At 36.0% G+C, this 22,127-nt stretch overlaps 1 protein-coding gene across 4 annotated transcripts in view; it reads right to left on the reverse strand.

Moving 5' to 3' along the window:
• NFAT5 (nuclear factor of activated T cells 5) overlaps window positions 1-21,370 on the reverse strand; it is a 117,288-nt gene extending 95,918 nt beyond the window's left edge. Inside the window, exons 1-2 of one of the 4 annotated variants that reach the window (XM_043437795.1) lie at window positions 21,059-21,370; window positions 19,266-19,319 (exon numbers count right to left, since the gene is read on the reverse strand). In XM_043437795.1, coding sequence (XP_043293730.1) covers window positions 19,266-19,319; window positions 21,059-21,131 — 127 coding nt within the window. In that variant the 5' untranslated portion in view covers window positions 21,132-21,370. Of the gene's footprint in view, window positions 1-19,234; window positions 19,320-21,058 lie in introns of those variants that run through there. The other 3 variants (XM_043437796.1, XM_043437797.1, XM_043437798.1) reach the window with 3 other exon arrangements.
• Window positions 21,371-22,127: the final 757 nt, after the last annotated feature.

Consider the following 22,127-nt stretch of genomic DNA (forward strand, 5'->3'; position numbering starts at 1 on the left):
CTGCTAAGTCACTTCAGTCGTGCCTGACTCTGTGCAACCCCATAGACGGCAGCCCACCAGGCTCCCCCGTCCCTGGGATTCCCCAGGCAAGAACAGTGGAGTGGGTTGCCATTTCCTTCTCCAGTATTCCTAGCTATTTTAACTCAGAAAACTTCTTTACTCCCTTATTTTTACCAAATATTATCCTTTGAATTTTCACATTGAAGTTTTATCTACATTTAAGGATTTTTAGCAATCCAAATGTGGATTTGCTTATCTGTCCTAATACAGCACATCCACATCTGAATTGCTTAAATGGTACTTTTCTCACAGTATATCCCAACTGTCCCTTTATGAAGAGTTAAGTTTACTACAACCCATGGTCTCTTCCCTATGCAATTAACACACTAGTAGATGAACAATGTCCTGCTAAAAAGGAAGCAGGAAATCAAAGATGGAGCAGAGCATTACAGGGAGGGTCCTTCCCAGAGTAATGAAGGATCCTCCCTGTAACGCTCTACTCCATCTTTGGTTCCAGAACTAGACAGTGGTGAATATTCAAACAGTTCTTAACGGAAGGCCTAGAACCTTGCTTTCCACCAAAATCTCTCTAATTTGACCTATCTAACAAATGGTTTCTCTCTCCTGGGCAACATTATAGGTTCCAATTTACAATGATTTTTTTCCAAAAGATCTTACTTTTCATAGTTCACTTTTTCTGTTTTATTCATAAAGTTTTGCTAAATTTCACTTTTAAATCTATTTTACTTGGGAGATTCCAACATACAGTTTATTTCTATATTGGCTGATAATTGATGTTCTAAAAAGGCCTAACAGTCAGTTCAAGAAATACTAGTATAAATGTATAGGAGAACAAAGCACATCTAAATTTAAGAGAAAATGTACTTTGGATTTAGACATAAATAAGCAAGTATGATGAGAACACAATTACTCACTAGCTATCTTTCAGCTTTAAGTTACCTTTCTAATTTTAGAATTAGTGGCCATCTCCCTTCTGAAGTTTGCCACCTCAAGCAGCCCATCATAATTTCACCAAATGAGTAAAGCCAAGCCTGATTACAGACCTAATCTTACATATTCTTAGGAGTAGGTTGGTTTCTGTAATTAGGGGCAATATTAAGTTGGGGAATCTGTGATGAAATCAGTACTCAGTAAAAGCACTAGTCATTCTACAAAAATTACTGTAAATTATTTACACCTAAAATATTATTTATTCATAAACCCTACTTGTACAGATTAATAAGCATTTACCAGTAAACTTACAAGTACTAGTCAAGATAAATTTAACTTCATTAAGCTGAATCATATTTAAATTCTCTCATTTATTCTCAAACTTAAACTTGAGCTGTGGCAATAACTTAAGAGAACGTCCTTTTAAATAGAGAACATTTTAGTAGTCTGAGGACCAAAAGAAAATAAATTAAGCACTTTAATGCTTACACAAAACAAATACTGAACTACCCAACAATGCATTTTACCCAGGTCCTCTGATGAATACAATTACACCTTTATTAATATACCAGTATTTGAAAAAGAATAGGTACATGTATATGAATAACTGAGTCACTTTGCTGCACATCTGAAACTAACACATTGTTAATCAACAATACTCCAATATAAAATAAAAGTTAAAAAACAATAAAAAGATAAAAGATATCATTAAGAAAATGAACAAAAACTAATAATCTAACAGTACAGGGTCCTCATTATCCTCTACTAATGATTCATATAAATACAAAAAGAACACTTTTATAAGACTTAATAGGGTTTACAATTTCCATAAACAGTACAAAAAGGCCAGAAGATGAGGCCTCCGCACCCAGGTCAGAAGGTGTCCAGTATGCTCCTGGGGAAGAGTGGAAGGCAATTACCAGAATTACTAATAGCTCAAAGAATGAAGCGGCTGGGCCAAAGCAGAAATGACCCTCAGCTGTGGATGTGTCTGGTGATTAAAGTAAAGTCCAATGCTGTAAAGAACAATTTTGCATAGGAACCTGGAATGTTAGGTACATGAACCAAGATAGTGTAAAGTCAAGTGGGCCTTAGGAAGCATTACTACAAACAAAGCTAGTGGAGGTGACGGAATTCCAGCTGAGCTATTTCAAATCCTAAAAGATGATGCTATTAAAGTGCTGCATTCAATATGTCAACAAATTTGGAAAATTCAGCTGTGGCTGCAGGACTAGAAAAGGTCAGTTTTCACTCTAATTCTAAAGAAGGGTAGTGCCAAAGAAAGTTCAAATAACAGGACAATTGTGCTCACTCGCTCACTCTTCATGTTAGCAAGGTTATGCTCAAAATCCTTTAAACTAGGCTTCAGCAGTATGTGAACCAAGGACTTCCAGATGTACAAGCTAAGTTTAGAAAAGGCAGAGGAAACACATCAAATTGCTAACATTCATTTGTTGGATCACAGAGAAAGTAGGGAATTCCAGAAAAACATCTAATCCTGCTTCATTGTCTATGTGAAAGACTTTGACTGTGTGGATCACAACAAACTGTGGAAAATTCTTCAAGAGATGGGAATACCAGACCATCTTACCTGTCTCCTGAGAAACCTGAATGCGAGTCAAGAAGCAATAGTTAGAACCAGACATGGAACAACTGAATGATTCAAAACTGTGAAGGAGTACAACAAGGCTGTATATTATCACCCTGCTTATTTAACTTATACGCAGAGTTTATCATGCAAAATGCTGGGATGGATGAATCACAAGCTGGAATCAAGGTTGCTGGGAGAAATATAAAAAAAAAAAAAGGTTGCTGGGAGAAATATCAACAACATCAGATATGCAGATGATACCACTCTAGTGGCAGAAAGTGAAGAGGAACTGAAGAGCCTTTTGAGGATGGTGAAAGAGGAAAGTGAAAAAGCTGGCTTAAAACTCAATATTCAAAAACTTATGATGATGGCATCTGGTCACATCACTTCATGACAAATACATGGGGAAAATGTGGAAACAGTGACAGACTCTATTTTCTTGGGCTCCAAAATCACCGTTTGGCCACAAAATTAAAAGATACTTGCTCCTTGGAAGGAAAGCTATGGCAAATCTAGACAGAGTATTAAAAAGTAGAGATATCACTTTGCTGACAAAGGCCTGTCTAGTCAAAGCTATGGTATTTCCAGTAGTCATGTACAGATGTGAGAACTGGACCATAAAGAAGGCTGAGCACCAAAGAATTGAAGCATTTGAAATGTGGTGCTGGACAAGACTCTTGAGAGTCCCTTGGACTTCAAGGAGATCAAACCAATCCATCCTAAAGGAAATCAACCCTGAATATTCACTGGAAGGACTGATGCTGAAGCTCCAATACTTTGACCACCTGATGGGAAGAGCCGACTCTTTATTTTTTTTTTTTTAATATTTATTTTTTTTCCCCATTTATTTTTATTCATTGGAGGCTAATTACTTTACAATATTGCAGTGGTTTTTGCCATACATTGACATGAATCAGCCATGGATTTACATGTGTTCCCCATCCCGATCCCCCCTCCCGCCTCCCTCTCCATCCCATCCCTCTGGGTCTTCCCAATGCACCAGCCCTGAGCACCCGTCTCGTGCATCCAACCTGGGCTGGTGATCTGTTTCACCCTTGATAGTATACTTGTTTCAATGCTGTTCTCTCTGAACATCCCACCCTCGCCTTCTCCCAGAGTCTAAAAGTCTGTTCTGTACATCTGTGTCTCTTTTTCTATTTTGCATAAAGGGTTATCATTACCATCTTTTTAAATTCCATATATATGCGTTAGTATACTGTATTGGTCTTTATCTTTCTGGCTTACTTCACTCTGTATAAGGGGCTCCAGTTTCATCCATCTCATTAGAACTGATTCAAATGAATTCTTTTTAATGGCTGAGTAATATTCCATGGTGTATATGTACCACGGCTTCCTTATCCATTTGTCTGCTGATGGGCAGCTAGGTTGCTTCCATGTCCTGGCTATTATAAACAGTGCTGCGATGAACACTGGGGTGCACGTGTCTCTTTCAGATCTGGTTTTCTCGGTGTGTATGCCCAACAGTGGGATTGCTGGGTCATATGGCAGTTCTATTTCCAGTTTTTTAAGAAATCTCCACACTGTTCTCCATAGTGGCTGTACTAGTTTGCATTCCCACCAACAGTATAAGAGGGTTCCCTTTTCTCCACACCTTCTCCAGCATTTATTGCTTGTAGACTTTTGGACAGCAGCCATCCTGACTGGCGTGCAATGGTACCTCATTGAGGTTTTGATTTGCATTTCTCTAATAATGAGTGATGTTGAGCATCTTTTCATGTGTTTGTTAGCCATCTGTATGTCTTCTTTGGAGAAATGTCTGTTTAGATCTTTGGCCCATTTTTTGATTGGGTCATTATTTTTCTGGAATTGAGCTGGAGGAGTTGCTTGTATATTTTTGAGATTAATCCTTTGTCTGTTTCTTCATTTGTTATTATTTTCTCCCATTCTGAAGGCTGTCTTTTCACCTTGCTTATAGTTTCCTTTATTGTGCAAAAGCTTTTAAGTTTAATTAGGTTCCATTTGTTTATTCTCGCTTTTATTTCCAGTATTCTGGGAGGTGGGTCATAGAGGATCTTGCTGTGATTTATGTTGGAGAGTGTTTTGCCTATGTTCTCCTCTAGGAGTTTTATAGTTTCTGGTCTTACATTTAGATCTTTAATCCATTTTGAGTTTATTTTTGTGTATGGTGTTAGAAAGTGTTCTAGTTTCATTCTTTTACAAGTGGTTGACCAGTTTTCCCAGCACCACTTGTTAAAGAGGTTGTCTTTTTTCCATTGTATATCCTTGCCTCCTTTGTTGAAGATAAGGTGTCCGTAGGTACGTGGATTTCTCTGGGCTTTCTATTCTGTTCCATTGGTCTATATTTCTGTCTTTGTGCCAGTGCCATACTGTCTTGATGACTGTGAGCCGACTCTTTAGAAAAGACCGTGACACTGGGAAAGATTGAAGGCAAAAGAAGAGGGCAGCAGAGGATGAGATGGTTAAGACAGCATCACTGGCTGAATGGACATGAGTTTAAGCAAACTCCAGGCGATGGTGAAGGACAGGGAAGCCTGGGGTGCTGCAGGCCATGGGGTCACAAAGAGTAGGACACAACTTAGTGACTGAACAACAACCAAATAGCTTCCATAGTTATAGAAGCATATCTCACTTCATTTATGCAGTTTTTCTTCCTCCTAGCTCACTGTCACTATTGTGTGACATTTATTGGAAAACTGAAATCCTCATGCTACTATTAAATATAAACATTTGCTTTCGAGAAATTACCAAAATGATTCAACTATGCATATTAATAGTCAAAAAAATTTCCAATCTATATGAGGTTAATCTACTTCATGAATTTTTCAACAATTCATCTGTAGTCTAATCGTGCTCATCAAAATTTTGTTTTTGATTATTGTAAACTGTAGCACACTCAGTATTATCCTATTTACATTTAAAGCACATTTAAATTATTCAGTCAGCTAATGTACAGTGTTACATGGGAAAATGAAACAGTCTCCCTTCCATGTGCCACCACACAATTACCTGTTTCATTAACTTTACCAAAATAAAAGTTACTATATCTCAGTCTTAAAATTACTTTTTTAAACATTTCATGTGTGGGGTAAAATATACATAAAATGTACCTTTGTAACCATTTTTTAAGTCAACAATTCAATGGCATTAAGTTCATTCACAATGTTGTACAATAATCATCACTACTATTCATTTCTAGGACTTATCACCCCAAACATAAACTCTATATAAACCCATTAAAAAATAATTCATTGCCCTCTCCCCATAGTCCCTGGTGACCACTATCCTACCTTTTGTCTTTATTCTAGATACTCCAAGGAAACTGACAATATTTGTCCTTCTGTGTCTGGCTTATATCACTTAGCATATGTTTTCAAGGTTAATCCTTGTTGTAAGATGATATCAGAATTTCATTCCTTTGTAAGAATGAATAATATTCCACTGTTACATTTTAGTTATCCTTTCACCCGTTAATGGAAACTTAGCTTTCAGTACAGAGTTGTGCATCCATCATCACAATAAGTTTTAGAATATCTTTATCATTCTCCAAAGAAACTTCAAATGGTTTAACTATAATTCTCCATACCACTGTCCATCCCTAGGAACTACTAATCTACTTTCTGCCTCTCAAGATCTGCTTAGTCTGTAGATTTTATATAAATGGAATCATACAGTATGTGGTCCTTCATGACTGACTTCTTCCACTAAGCATATTTTCAAGACTCATCCATGTTGCAGCATGTATCAGTAATTGATTCCTTTGGCCAAATACTATTCCATTAAATTGACATACTACATTTTGTTTATCCATCTATTCATTAGTTAATGGACATTTGGGTTGTTTCCATACTTTGTCTATTATGAACAATGCTGCTAAGAGCATATATATACAAGATTTTATGTGTACAGATGTTTTCATTTCTCTTGGGTATGTATCTAGAAATGAGATTGCTGGATATGGTAACTCTGTGTTTAACTTTTTGAGGAACTATCAGATTATTTTCCAAAGTGGCTGTACTGTTTTATACTCTACCAGCAATATGTGAGCTTATTTCTCTACACACTTATCAACACTAATTTTACCTGACTTTTTGATTATAGCCATCTTAGTAGATCTGAAGTGGTATCTTACCGTGGTTTTGTTCTGCATTTCTGTAATGACTAATGATGCTGAAAATCTTTTCATGTGCTTATCAATTTACTATATTTTTATTAAATCAGTGCCTTCATTTTAAAACATTTATGTTTATCAATACTTATGAAAAATATATTAAAGTCAATATGCTCTTAAATATAACTTAAATAAATATGTTTAATAGCACGAGCAGTATTTTGCTATTAAACTAAATACACAGGAACAGTTAACCTCATCAATAAAATGTAGTTAGACTCTTCATACTGTGTTTCCTTATAGCCAATCACCTATATATTTCTTTCATTTAACTAATATGTTTTTATTTAAATACCATCAATTCCTGTGCTCAAGAATGTCAGTCAGATGCAGCCACTAGGAAAACAGTACAAAGGTTCCCCCCAAAAACTAAAAGTAGAATCATATGATCCAACAATCCACTTCTGGGTATTTACCTGAAGAAAACAAAACAGCTATCTTGAAAAGGTATCTGCGCCCTCATTTTCACTGCAGCATTATTTACAACAGTCAAGACAAGGAACAACTGAAGGGTCCATCGATAAATGAATGGATAAACAAGTTGTGATATATATACACACCTACAGAGAGAAATATTATTCAGCCGTAAAAGAAGGAAATCTTGCCATTTAACAATGTGAATGGACCTTGAGGGCATTATGCTAAGTGAAATAAGTCAGACAGAAAGACAAGTATTGTATGATCTCACTTATATGAGCAATCAAAATTTTTTCTTAAAGACTGAACTCAAAGATATAGACTGGTGGTTTTGGGGGTGGGGGAGGGTGGGTGTTGTAAATGAAATGGGTGAAGGTGGTCAAGTTTCAAGAGAACCTTCTTATTTGAGTATCCCGGATTTAGTGATCAAATCTACCTCCATTTTCATCTTAATTACCTAAACCTTTATCTTAACAGATTAAACAGCTCCAATTCTTTAAAGGCCTAGGCATCCTTCCACCTGTAATAATTTTAATTTAATTATTATTCCAATCAATGCTTTCTACATGGTTTATATAACTAGAGCTTAATCCTCAGACTTCCAAAACCATTCCTTCCTTCTTTTTTGGATGTGGTATTCACTCATTCACTCATTCATTCAAGCACCTTTCAGATATAAGGCACTTGTACCACATAAGAGAATGTGAGGTGTAGTCCTGTCCTTGAGAAACAAGGTATCAGTATAACTTCTTAAACAAACCTGGACTTTACTAAAAGCTCTTTATGGTTTATTGCAGCTTTAATTTCCATGGTCGATTCTAATATTGTACAGTCAGTTACCTTATTGTGGTTTGGGTTTCATTTCCTGATCACATGCATAAACTATTACTTTAGTACTAAAGCTCTCCTATGTTTTGAGAGGTCTTTCTTCAAATTATTTTCATAATTTTATTAAAAACAATGATTAAAAAGGATAAAATACTTAAAAATAGATGCTTAAAAGATGCAAAATTTATATTCTGAAAACTATAAAACATTGTTGAAAGAAATGAAAGAAAACCTAAATAAAGGAAAACACATCCCATGTTCATAAAGACTGAATACTATTAATATGGTAATGCTCCTCAAACTGGCCTACAGATTCAGTGCAACCCCAATTAATATCACAGCTCACTTTTTTGCATAAATTGAGAAGTTGATTCTAAAATTCAAATGGAAATCAAGGGACCATGAATAGCCAAAACAATTTCATAAAAGAACAAGATTTAAAGACTCATTCTTCCTAATTTCAAAGCTACAGTAATCAAGACAGTGTGAGACTGACATAAGAATAAACATACAGATGAATAGAAAAGAACTGAGGATCCATATGCCTACAGTCAACTGATTTTCAACAAGGGTGCCAAGGCCATTCAATGGGAAACAGCAGCCTTTTCAACAAATAGTACTGGGGGCAACTGGATATCCACATGCAAAAGCATGAAGCTGAATCCCTACTTCACACCATAGACAAAAACTAACTCAAAATGGATTGAAGACCTAAAGGTAAGAGCCAAAACTACAAAACTCTCAGAAGAAAACATAGGTGTAAATCTTTCTGACCTTGTATTAGGCAACAGTTTCATAAATATGACACAAAGCATAAGCAACAACAACAAAAACAGATAAAGTAGATGTCAACAAAATTAAAAAGATTTGTGCATCAAAAGCCTACCAAGAAAGTGAAAAGACAATTCACAGAACAGGAGAAAATTTTGGTAAATCATTTATCTAATAAGGGACTTGTAAAAAGAATATAACAAGAGCTCCTACAATTAAACGACGAAAAGACAAACAGTTCAGTTTTAAATGAGCAAAGCCTTGAATTAATATTTCTCCAAAGATATTAATGGCAAATAAACACATGAAAAGATATTCAACATCATTAGTCATCAGGTAAATATAAATCAAAACCCCAGGAGACTGCTTCCTACCCACTAGAGATAGCTATAATCAAAAAGACAACAGTAAGAATGACAACAATGTGGAGAAATCAGAACCCTCCTATACTGCTGCTGAAAATGTAAAAAGGTACAGCTATTGTAGAAAGCAGTTTGGCAGTTCCTCAAAAAGATAAAAGAGTTACCATATGACCCACTATTTGCACTGGCCTAACCCAAGACAGAAGGAAATGGCAATCCACTCCAGTGTTCTTGCCTGGAGAATCCCAGGGACAGGGGAGCCTGGTGGGCTGCTGTCTACAGGGTCGCACAGAGTTGGACACGACTGAAGCGACTTAGTAGCAGCAGCAGTAGCAACCCAAGAGAAATGAAAGCATCCACACACACAAAAACTTATACATAAACATTCAGAATAGCCAAAACCACCCAAATATCCATCAACTAATAAATGAATGGATAAACAAAAAGTATGTATCCATTTAATGGAATATTATCCATCCATAAAAAGAAATGAATTCCTGATACATGCTACAACATGAATGAACCTTGAAAACATTATAAGTGAAACAAGGAAGTCACAAAAGACCACATATTATATGATTTGTTTTATATGAAATGTCTAGAATAGGCAAATTCATAGAGACAAAAAAGCAGATGAGTAGCTACCAGGGGCTGGGGGTGGGGAAGGGAACGGTGAATGACTGCTAAATGAGTAAGGGGTTTCTGCTTGGGGTGATGAAAATGTTCTGGAATTATATCATGGTGTTGGTTGCACAACACTATGAATGGACTAAAACTCACTGAATTATACATTTTAAAACTATTAAAATGATAAACTTTATGCTCTATGAATTTCATCACAATTAAAACAAAAAGATAATCAGGAACCAGGTAGGTCTTTAAGAATTTGGATTTCATCCTAAAGCCCATGGGCACCATTATAGGATTTTTTTAAGCAAACAATATGATTAAATTTATATTTTAGGAAGATAAATCCTGCAAGACATACTGCTGTGCATATCTAAGCTTCAGCATATAAATTTAACAACATCTGATTTGGGTGTTCAGAAGCTTATGCATCATAATAAAACCCTGTTTCCTTACTGTATCTTGAGTAAGTATGTTTGCCAAATAACTTATCTCTACATATGAATTTTATTTAATAAATATTTATATAGTGCTTACTACATAGCAATCACTATTTCAAGCTCTTTAGAAATACTAACAAATATCCAATCCAATCCTCATAACAAATATATGAATCTATTAACTCCACTTTATAGAAAAACTAACTAGAATGGTTAAATAACTTCCCTAAAATTACATAGCTATTAAGTAATATGTTTTTTAAATTGTTTTTATTCACAATTCAGTTAAGTAAGTAGGACTTTGATTTACTTATTATCATCCCTACCACTTTTAATTTATCATGAATTTATTAAAAAAAAATTTATCATGAATTTATTAGAAAATCACTTCATATTCTTGATTTCAACTCTTCTTTTTATTTGTTCTCAATTCAGGATGCAGTAATTTTTTTTTTTCCTATGCAGAATTTACAGTGTTATCCACTCTTGTGAAATTTGGGAAACATTCTTAAAAAAGTCATTTTTTAGTTTTTATTTACTATATTTTACACTATAAACATGTTATTTATGCTTACTATAACAGAGAAGTAATTTGGTTAACTAATGTTCTTCAATAACTTCATTATCCAGGTTTTTTTTTTTAAAGCAATAAAGAGTTTTTAAAGGAATTAAGTGGTGATTTTATCCAAGGCATATTATTCAATTATTATATATAAATTTTCACTCTATACACAATATCATAAGCAAAAGTAAACTAAGAAAATGAAAAGTTCTTCAAAAATAATTATAAAATTATATTTCCCATTCATTTACTTTACATCACCTCAAGTCTAGACTAGAATATAACCTAGCAATAAAAATGAAAAAGAATATAGGAAAGTTTTGGAGTTCACAATACAATTTTATAAAACCTTATTCAAGTAAACTTTTAATTTATAGTGTTTCTCAAGTACTTATAACTGCCCATCATCTAGGTACTTATAAATTGAGCATTTATACTTGTGAACTTTCATTTATTATCATTAGTTATAATTTACAGGAGTATTTTTTTAAGTAGAAATCTTCCTTTCAGAATTTAAACCCAACAAGCAAGTTGTTACTTAAAAACTGGAAAAAAAACAGTAACAGTAACAAACTCTCTAAGACTTTTAACTACAAATCAACAGTGAAGGATAGCTGCTTGTTAAGACTATGTTTGGATTTTTTACTGCTATCAGACACTTTTAAATACAAGATTTTAATTGACTCCCCTAGAAAATTGTAATGAATACTTTATTTTTATTTTTTAATTTATTTTTAATTGAAGGATAACTGCTTTACAGTATTGCTATAATGAAAACTTTAATTCAAGCAAAAAGTTAAGGTTAATCACACCTTCATCAACAAACATTTAATTGTTCTGTTACACTGTTTAACAAAAGCATTTTAATGTCTAATGTTCAAACTAGTAGTATAATATGACTACTGGGCAAACATGAATTTTACTCAAAATTACTATTTATAATACACAATCAAGCACAAGATAGTACTCACATGGGACAGAAAACTCAGTTTATGATCAGTATAAATAAGTACATACCCTCTACATATTCTTCAACTCTATAACCTTCTGAAGACTTAAATGGTTTCAAAAAGAAAGTTTAAAGTTTTAAACCTCAATTTACAGTTATTAAGTAGGGGGACAAATAACACTCAGATACACTCTACACAAAAGCTTTTTCCTATTAACAAACAGGAACTTCATATTAACTTCATCCTCCACTCTAGATTGAATTATAAAACCCTTTAAAACTCTGTGTTATCACTGTTATTTACATACAATCTCTGTTACTAAACTATAAGCAATACGTGGCCAGGATACATGGGAATAAATTCACTTTGAGTGAATGAATAATAATGATATTACTATAATAATATAACAATAATATGGCTACATAACCTATAACCCTGCACCTAGGCATAAAAAAATTATCTCTAAAATAAACTACACTTGGCTACATTCAGAATACAGAAATAAAAAATGCCTTACTAACTTATGTCCTTTTAAAAACTCGTTTTCCTTTTTAGAAGGTTATGGTGGTTGAACAACAAAATTAAAGAGAAGAGTACACACTGTATACTGTAAATAGAGTGTGTACTGTATAAATCCATTTATACGAAATTCTAAAAAAGGCAAAACTAATCTATGGTAAGGAAAAATAGATCAGTAGTTGCCTGAGGGGCTGGAGTGAGCAGAACTGACTACAAAGAGTAGAGGTAGCTTTATGGGATGACTATAGCCTGTTAGGATGTTCTATAGCCTGTCTATAGTGGTTACACAATGTATATACTTGTTAAAAACTCAAGGAACACTTAAAATGGGTGTACCTGTAAAACTCAAAGAACACTTAAAATGGGTATACCTGTGTACTTCTATAAAGATGGTCTGTTTTTGTTAAAGAGAGGAAAGAAAGGATACAAAAAGTAACAGCAGAACCAACAAGCAAAATGTAGAGAGAACCATGAGAAAATGGGGATATGGGTAAAATGGGAAGACTGGGGGGAAAAGAGAGCGAGACAGTGGAAAGAAGAACCAAACTAAATTTAATAGGGCCTTTTGCAAAATATCACTATTTTTTTCAAAATCCTCTAACATTATTTCAGTTATTCTTCCTCACAACTCGTAGGTAAGCAAGTCTGATGATAATGTCCCTGCTGGAGAAAAAGACCACTTATACGATTATCCACGTGGTCTAAAGGCTTAACCAAAATTAATATCCAGATTTTCTACTGCCTAACAATTTTCAGCAAGCTCAGAAACTAACACCAACCACAGCAAGAAACAGAACTAACTCCCAATACTCTATGAGTACTGCTTTTTCTATTGCTCATTTCTTCTTGGGTTTAGTTAGGCTCTGAAACATACCAGCAGAAATAGGGTGCAGGGACTTCTAAGCTTCTGTAAAACTACTGCCAAAGAAATGCAGAGACCCACGGCATCCTCCATTTTTAAAGCAGTTCTCCTTAGGTGGTGGCTTGCTTACCCCTCCCCTTTCTTTTCACTTTTGAGCACCATCATCAGTCAAAACAAAGGTTCAAACAGCAGTGTGCTTCAGATAAATCTTAAAGACACCCACCAAAGTCACGCATTGATTTGCTAATTTTGAGTGTTAAAATATTCCTCAAAAGGGTCATCATCATAATCTTTACTGATTTTTATGTGTAGCTTATAGAATTTCTCCCATTATTTTATGGGAACTGTTAAGCTAAAGAAATCTACACAAAGTATTCTTTTTACACCATTTGAACAGTGGTATAATCTTATTAGGGCCTGAAGTATAAATGCCAATTACCAAATATTTGTACTGTTAAGAGAGTAAGTAAAAAAAACTCAAAACTCTGGAGTAAAAATAGTCAAGTTTCAAATTCCAGCCTAGCTAGCTATGTGACCTTAGAAAATCAGTGAATCTGTCTAACAGTTTCCTCATTGATGAAAAGAGATACTCTCAGGATTTTTCTGAGGATTAAATGTGGAAAATATCTGTAAAAGCTGATAAACACAAATTGCTCAAAAAATGCTTTCAATTATTACTAACATTGAATTAACTCTTTCTTCTCTTTACCAACATTGTTTCTTCTAACATGTCCTACAAAGATGGCTTTACGTAGATTTTTTTTTAAACTAAAACTAAATTTGTAAAGAGTAATCAACAAATTGGCTCACTATTTATTAGTAACTTTTCTGTTCTTGTCTCATTTTAAAAACCAAGTACCAAATTTACTAAAGGACTAATAACATTTCTGAATGGGAAAGACAGGATAAGGATTCATGGCTGGCCTGCAGTAATAATCATTACCGACTTAAGCAACTAAACAACTTTTCAAGCAAATATTAAAAATAAAAGAGGAAAAAATCTATTTTAATAGTTATTAAGAATAAATATAAGTAACTGAAAAATCTCATGCATCGCATCTTTAGTTTAAACCAAAAATATAGATTCTTCATTACAACATCAGGTTTTATTTATACTTGGAAGCTGAAATCATTATCTATAGTTAATCCATAAAGATGATTTCTACCTTTTCATTCAAGTACATGTTTATAATTAGTGTATTATACTTCATTAGTTTTTTTAATCTTGATTTTTATTAAGACAACAGGAAATAAAAGACACATGAATCTCTTACACGTAACTTGAAGTAAAATCTTAATAACAAGAAAAGAGTATAATAAGCAACATTACTATTGAAGAACATCTTTTACCTCTCTAAAGTTAACAGAATTATCCTCTATCACTATATAATCAGGCCCAACTGATGGCTCAGATTAATTTGATCTTTATTTTTTTCTAATTACATGTTATCCTTAATAGAAAACAATCTAATGAGTCAACTTTTTCTAATAAAAAGTGGCTATTTATATAGTTATCCATCACAAAAAGAAATGTCTTTCTGTACTTTCATTTTCAAGTTTTAGGGAACTCCTGGAATAAATACAGTAGAGTCAAGAGTGAATTAAGAGCAGACCAAGAACCATCTGATTAAATATGTATTTCTATCCTTTCACTGTTATAAGTAACCGAATTCAAGTACTGAATAAAAATTAAAATTGAAAAAATGAGAAACAGAATTTAGGTAGAGACAAAAAACAAATGAAAGGAAATCAGAGAGATGGATCCTAGAAACAAAAAGTTGGCATGAACTAGGTATAATTTTGTTATGTTTAAAATTCCTTTCTATAATTATTTCCATAATAATATTTTTAGTTTGTTAGGTATAAAAAATAGAGATTAATAGATTCTAAACCAGAAAAGGATTCAATAGAGTACTTTCAACATTAAATATTTCCAAAAAGTCCTTTCCAGTAAGTTATCTTAATACACATCATCATGTATGGTCTAACTATCTTATGAACACAAGCCCTAGGAAAAAAATAAACCAGATTTAAAGGTAATTAATTATCCCAGTAATATTCCATTAAAATCTGTTTAAAAAAAAAAAAAACCTGCTACTATTTTTAGGATTTTCAATTTTGAACTATAAAGTAAAATTACTGCATGGTACAATATCTAATAGATTTAGAGTAATGGTTTTTTTTTTTTAAGTAGTTTATTTTTCCCTAACTCATTACAATATTTCATCTTTTCTTTTAAAAATCTTCCAGTCTTAAATGTTTAAGTCGTATCAGGGTTACATCATATTGGTGTTTAGCTCTTATCTAACCAGTTCTTTAATTTGATTCATATGTAATTTCTTGACTCATACTTTTAAAAGTATTTTAATGTAATCTCTTAACTCATACTTTTTGAAGAATTTTAAAATTTTAATCCCCTGTTTTTATTACTCTATTTTTTCTAATTTGCTTATATTATTTTCCCTGTTTTATCTGATTTTCTACCAACTTATATTACATCTCTATAGGTATTTCTAGAATGACCTCTTATTGCTTATTTTTGTATGTCAGTTTTTACATAGCAAACTATATATGCCAAAATAAACATTTTTTTAATATAGAAAGTGTTAAGAAATGGTACCTTTTTTTGAACATTTTTTTCCAGGCACAACAAAGAAGAATCCTAGCCTTAAAGTCTGAACGCTGTTAAGTGTAAACCACTTTATTTTTTAAAAAATATATACAAACTACCTTCTTTAAAAAAGGTAGGGAAAATGCAAAAATAGAATCAAAAGGTAAAAATCTGCAGAATATACTTTTGTCCAGGACTTTTTTAATGCAAACTATTTTTGATGTAATTACAACAATGTCTTTTATTTACTTATTTTATTAAGAGTTTCACATGTAACTATGGGGTCATCAGAAACATTATTTTAATGGCTATGAATCATTATATTAACTAGCTAGACGGTTTTCCTACTGTTGGGTAACCACTACATTAAAACAGCAGTAGCAGAACTATGTAGGGTGACAGATGTTAACCAGACTTATGGCGATCACTTCCCAATATATATAAATATCAAATCTTTGTTGTCAACTTGAAACTAATATATGTCAACTATATCTCAAGTAAAAAAAGCAAAAAACCTAATTTCCTGTTCTTAAAAAGGAGGAGACAGAGCAAAAAGGTCCACAACTGATATGTTAAGATAAATGCAAACAAACTGAATAGTAAAGAGATTTTGAAACTATTTTTAAAGCTAAAAACTCAACTGTAGGTTTTCCAACTTTTGTTTCAAATCCCCCGCACCCCGCAAAAAACTTTAATTTGTAAAACCTACGTTCTTTAAAAAGCTTAACAAATTGTATGATAACAACTAAATTCCCTAACTCTGGGCTGTGCACACGTGTTTAGTTGCTAAGACATGTCAAGATTCTTGAGACCCAGTGGACTGTAGCCCACCAGGTTCCTCTGTCCATGGGATTTCCCAGGCAAGAATGCTGGAGTGGTTGCCATCTCCTCCCTCCAGGAGATCTTTCTGAGTCTCCTGCACTGGCAAGCGGATTCTTTACCACTGAGCCACCTGGGAAACCCCACTCAGGACTGATTTTTTTAGTCATCAGATGGAAATCTGGACTAGTGACATAAGCATACAATAAATATTACTAGACAATACTTCATATTATATATCATAGCAAGTCAGTAGAGTTTAGTACTTTAGTACAGCACAGACTCTAAAGTGAGACTACTTGGTTTGGAATCTTGTCTCTACAACTTATCAGCTGTGTGACTCTCTATATAAGTTACTGAAACTCCCTATGCCTCCTTAGCTTCCTCATCTGTGAAATGGTGTAATAATAATGATCTCAAATAGTTGTTACGAGAATTGAGTTATTTGTAAAGTTCCTGGCACACAGTAAAAGCTATGCAGATGACTGTTTAAATTTTTAAAATTAAAGTAACATTTACTGTGTTTACTATGTGCCAGGTTAAATGCTTTATATGAATTTGCCTTAAATAATCTTAACAACACCTATGAAGATACTGTTATTGTCCCCATTCAAAAACAGAGAAAACTGAAGCACAGAAAGACTAAATGACTAAGCTGAGATCTACACAAATGTCGAACAAGGATCTGAACCTAAGTCTGACCACATAACCTACAAATCTAGCATAGATTTTCTTATACACTTGAAGCAGTAGCCTCCTGCTATATTGTATCTTGTTGAAATAAATTAGATTATGTATTTCATGGAATAAAAGAGTATTTTAAGAAGTAATATAAGAAATATCACTCTAATACAGAGGTATTTATACATGAAATGATTATGATATCTGATACTTGCTTTAATACAGCTTGAGGGAGGAGAGAGGATTAAGAAGAGTAGACATACTTTGATAATTGTTAAAGTCTGGTCATGGGTCTATGTGGCTTCATCATTTTATTCTCTCTACTTTTGTACATTCTTTAAAACTTCCATAATAAAAGGTTGAAAATAGAATAGGGTGCATAGATTAAACTCTTTTATCACACAAGCAAACAACTTTCTTTTGATACTTTGTATCAAAGATATAAAAGGATATGACAAACTTGATACTTAACACATTTTACAATTTATATATAATCTGTAAAGGGTGATCTTACTTTAAATAAGTGAATATCCTCTCAACCAAAATGAAAAATTAGTAAAAGCATTTTGGTTAAACATATAAATATACATATTAAATTGCTATTTGCATTTCAAAACATTTGCTTAAGTAATTAACATGCTTTTTTTTTTCTTTTCTTTCTCCTGCCTGATATCTCCACAATTATAACATTCTGATTTGTTGCCCATATTTATACAGGCAAATGTGACTTCACAACATGGTCACAAATTGAACATTACAAATAAAAACAACAAATATGCTTCACTAAGAGACACTTCAGAAATTCCTTGCCTCAAATTGTAGTTGATTTTTATACTAATATATATCTATGGACTTTTTATAAATATAAATGTAATAACTAATTCATTTGAGAACATTTTATATGTTTTAAATTAGTTAAGACAACTTGGCTGATACCTAAGGAACAAATATACAACATTAAGCCAGACACTATATTAAGCACTTTCATACACATTAGCTCACTAAATTTAAGAGATTATATACATTTTAATAAAAGAATATTAAGATTTAGAGAAATAAAATCACTTGCCCAAGGTCACAGCGCTAATAAGTAGCTAAATGGTATTCAAATTGAAGCTTACATACAAAACCCACTTTTCCCTTGCTATATATACCAGGCTACCATATGGGAGGCAAAAACCTACACTCAAGTCAAACTTAAATATTTAGGGCCTTTTTTAAGTGGACCATAAAATGCTTAAGTTATGGGTTACATATATATTACAGAGGCAGCTTGGTTTTGGGTAAAAAGTACCAACTACAACACAAAAGCACTGTTTACTTTGCTACTGTATGACTCTCTCCCCTCCCCAAGTCTCTTAATTTCAACCTCAGGTTACTCATCATAAGGAAGTTAATGTCCTTGCAGTCCAATTCCCAGGACTATAAAATTCAAAAATGACATATGTGAAATCACTTCAAAAACTACAAAAACAAAACAAGTAGTCCTTTTTTTTGGTTTTAGAACGCTTAAGGCAACACAGAATAAAGTTTTCTAAAGTAATTGTCAGCCATTTGTTCTACAGTCTATTAACATTTCCAGAACTTTCTAAAACCCTTTTTCCTAAGCATAACTCAATCATTATCTCTATTACTTGGCTTTTCTCATCCTTAAAAATGATGCAACAGTAATAACATCACTGCTTTTGTAATAAATAATTAATATGCCATTCTGAAATGCTCAGCCTATAGAAGTTCTAAATTTTGACTTTTCAAACTAAACATGTGTTCGGTGTCACTCTTCGTTATATTCATTATCTTACTTAATGTTAGAGCCTTTTCACATTCAGTTTGCTTTGTAAAAAACTTGAATCAAGATACAGAATTCTAAAGTAGAACACCCAACACATAATTTTTAAGTTTTGTGGGTTTTTTCCCCAAAGCTTCTCAAAACAGATACAATAGCTAAGGACATCAAACACAGCAATAAAATCCACTAAAACATTCAGCTGCTCTAAAAGAAGGATCAGGCTCCTCAGGAGTAAACTACATTGTATGAGTTTGCAAAGTTTCTCATTTAAACTCCATTTTAGAGAAAGCCTTTGCATACTCACACAATATGCTTTAAAATGGCACTTTGCTGACCTTCCAATAGTCCAGCTCTATGAAAATTCTGTGATGGGTGTAACTTCAGAGAATCTGAAAAACACAAAAAGCATTAAGTACTTTTTATGCTGAATGACTAAAAAAAAAGCCAAGGATAGCATACATCTCTTATATAATTGTCACGTATTTTTAAGAGCTAAAGTCTGTATTTGTGAATGTATTCTCTGCACAGGAAGGCTGGATTGCCTCTACACTGGTCTTCACGCTAAACTTAAGATTTTCATAAAGCATTTGTTTCATGGAAAATTATCTGATGATTACTGCACAAATGGTGTTAATGTCTTGACTATTTTTAACACCCAATTGTATCACATTAGCCCTCCTCTAAGGATCACCTCTAGATACTGTCTCTTCCTTATGACACTCAAAATTATAATATTTTCAAGCTACTTCAGGTAATGTTGCCCGAAAAACATCCTACAGGATGGTGATTGCCAACTAAAGTCATCAGAGCAACAACAAGACAATGGCTACAGTCACTAAGTAGGACTCTACAAACGTCACTCTATAAAGCTCAGTACCTCTCAGAGTAAACCATCGCACTCGGATTCACTTAAGCGATTTAGATACAAGAAGGTGAGGCTGAAGCCGCCTTTTTTGGAGGAGGTGGGATCAGCGGGTGGATACATCAAACCCAAAACTGAAGAAACCCTGAATTTCTCAGTGAAGAGGTCCACACTGGTAAACATTTTTTTTAAATACATCAAAACAAATAGCTAATAGCCCGATAATACCTTTTAGCCCTTCTCAATGTTTTAAAAAGTGGTGAAGAGTGCAGTGAGAGAATTTTGGTTTGATGGCCCTTGCACAAGGAACCTGTTCTAACACATTCTTGTGTCCAGTATAGGAATTTAACCCCAGTAGAGATCAGCTCAAGTGTTAATATTTTATATCCCGGGAATCCCCTCCAAGCCTTAGCCAACAGAGTTTTAAAACTGGAAACTCTGTCCAATGCCCCCTCCCTGCAACAAGCCTCAGAACGTTAACGAAAGAGAAAATTCTCAAAGGACAGCGTCTGTGCCCTGAGCTTGTACCCCCTGGGGCAGGAGAGGAATAAAACTAATGCAGAGAGAGCACCCATTTCTTTGTAAAACAGAGGGAGAAGTAAGTAATTAGAATGCCACAGAGGTGGAAAGGGAGAAAAAAGAAAAGAAAAGAAAATTCGGGCTCTTTCCAGCAATAAGATGACGAGGAAAGAAGGACGCCTGGTCGAGGGGGGCCGTCCCAACAAGGGGAGGGAGTGGACTAGGCCGGAGAGAGGGGGGGAGAACCACGGCGCACAAACAACCTGGAGGGGGAGAAAAATGGTGATCCTGCACCCAGAACCAGCTCCAGGCTACACTCCCCCTTTGGGGGCAACTTTGCTGGGGAGGGTGGTTCTACTAAGAAGAGCCACGGCGCCCGGATCGCGGCGGCTCCAGCGCGGGGCCCAGTCCTGGGTGATCCCCAACCCGGGGAGGCCGGGGCCGGGCCGCTCGGGGAGAGGGGAGAGGCCCGTCACCGAGGGGCGCTCAGAGCCACCGGGGGCCGCAGAAACCCGGGGGCCAACGGCATTTGGGCCCCGGGCGGCGGGCGGCTCCGCGGGGGAGGGGCCGCCACTCCTCTCGGGCCCCTTCCACCACCACCCCCAGCCCCTCGGCCTCCCCTCACTACGCACCCCAAGACAGGCCATCCCGGCGCAGGCTCGGCCGCCCCCCGACCGGGCCCCCTTCGGCTCCCCCTGGGTCGGGCCTCCTCGCTCCCCCCGCACCCCAGCCCCCAGCCTGACTCACCTCGTGAGTAGAGGGACTTGGGCGACTCCAGGTCTAGATCCGCGCTGAGCAATGAGATGAAGTCCGAGGGCATCGCAACTCGACCCAGCCCGGCCCGAGGGCAGCGGGAGGGGGGGAGCGGCGGTGGCGGCGGCACCTCCTCTCCGGGACCGCGGGCACCGAACCGGGGGCGGCAGGCGAGGGCGGCTGCCGCTGCCTCCTCCTCGAGGGCAGTGACTTCCACCGAGCCGACAAACCGAGGAAACAGCGGCGGGGAGGAGGGGGAACTCCACGGGGACTAATTCCCGGCGAGCCAGGAGGGGGGTTCAGGACCGGGGAAAGGGAAGGGGAGAGCCAACGGGTCCGTTTCGTGCTTCTCCTCAGCGAAAACTGACGGTCGCCGCCACCGCCGCCGCCGCTGACAGGAATCCGAGCCCCGCCTCCCGCGAGGCACTGCGCAGGCGCGGAGGGGGGCGCCCCAGAGCTGGGAATAGCCCAGGCGACTGCCGGAGGGCGGGGAGGCGCGCCACGGAACAGCATCAACAAGGGCTCCGCTTCCTGCAGCCGCGGCCCGGGGCTGCTGTTCCCGAGCTGGGAAACGGCCCCGCCTGTCGAGAGGGAGGGAGGGAGGCTGGGAGGTGTCCGCGCCTGGGGCCCCGGGGAGGGAAAAGGTATTTGCACCGACCTGATGGCGGCAAGCCGGAGGCGGCTGGCCCAGCTCCGAGCTGAGCGCAGGACACAGACCTAGGGGTGCCGAGGTGTCTCCGGGAAGAGGGGAGAGATCCCCCTCCCCCAGAGCCGGGACATCCCGAGCGGGCAGGCGTGGGGTTTCAGAGGGGAATGGAGTTGCGTCCCTTGGAGTTACCACTCCTTTGGGGTTTTCACAGCAATGTCTGAATTGAGTTGGCCAAAGGACTATCAAACTCGTTTCTTAATTAGGAAATGGCAGACCATATCCTGAAAACCTCGAGTTATTGGTTGTTTTTAAATTAAAGTACCTTCTCTGCCATCTTTACCCTTCCCCTTCTTTCTCTCCCCCCCACCCCCAACTTTTAGACGCTGAAAAAAAAAAAAAAAAAAATTAAGTCTC

The sequence above is a fragment of the Cervus canadensis genome, chromosome 18, assembly GCF_019320065.1.
Source record: "Cervus canadensis isolate Bull #8, Minnesota chromosome 18, ASM1932006v1, whole genome shotgun sequence".
Taxonomy (NCBI): domain Eukaryota; kingdom Metazoa; phylum Chordata; class Mammalia; order Artiodactyla; family Cervidae; genus Cervus; species Cervus canadensis.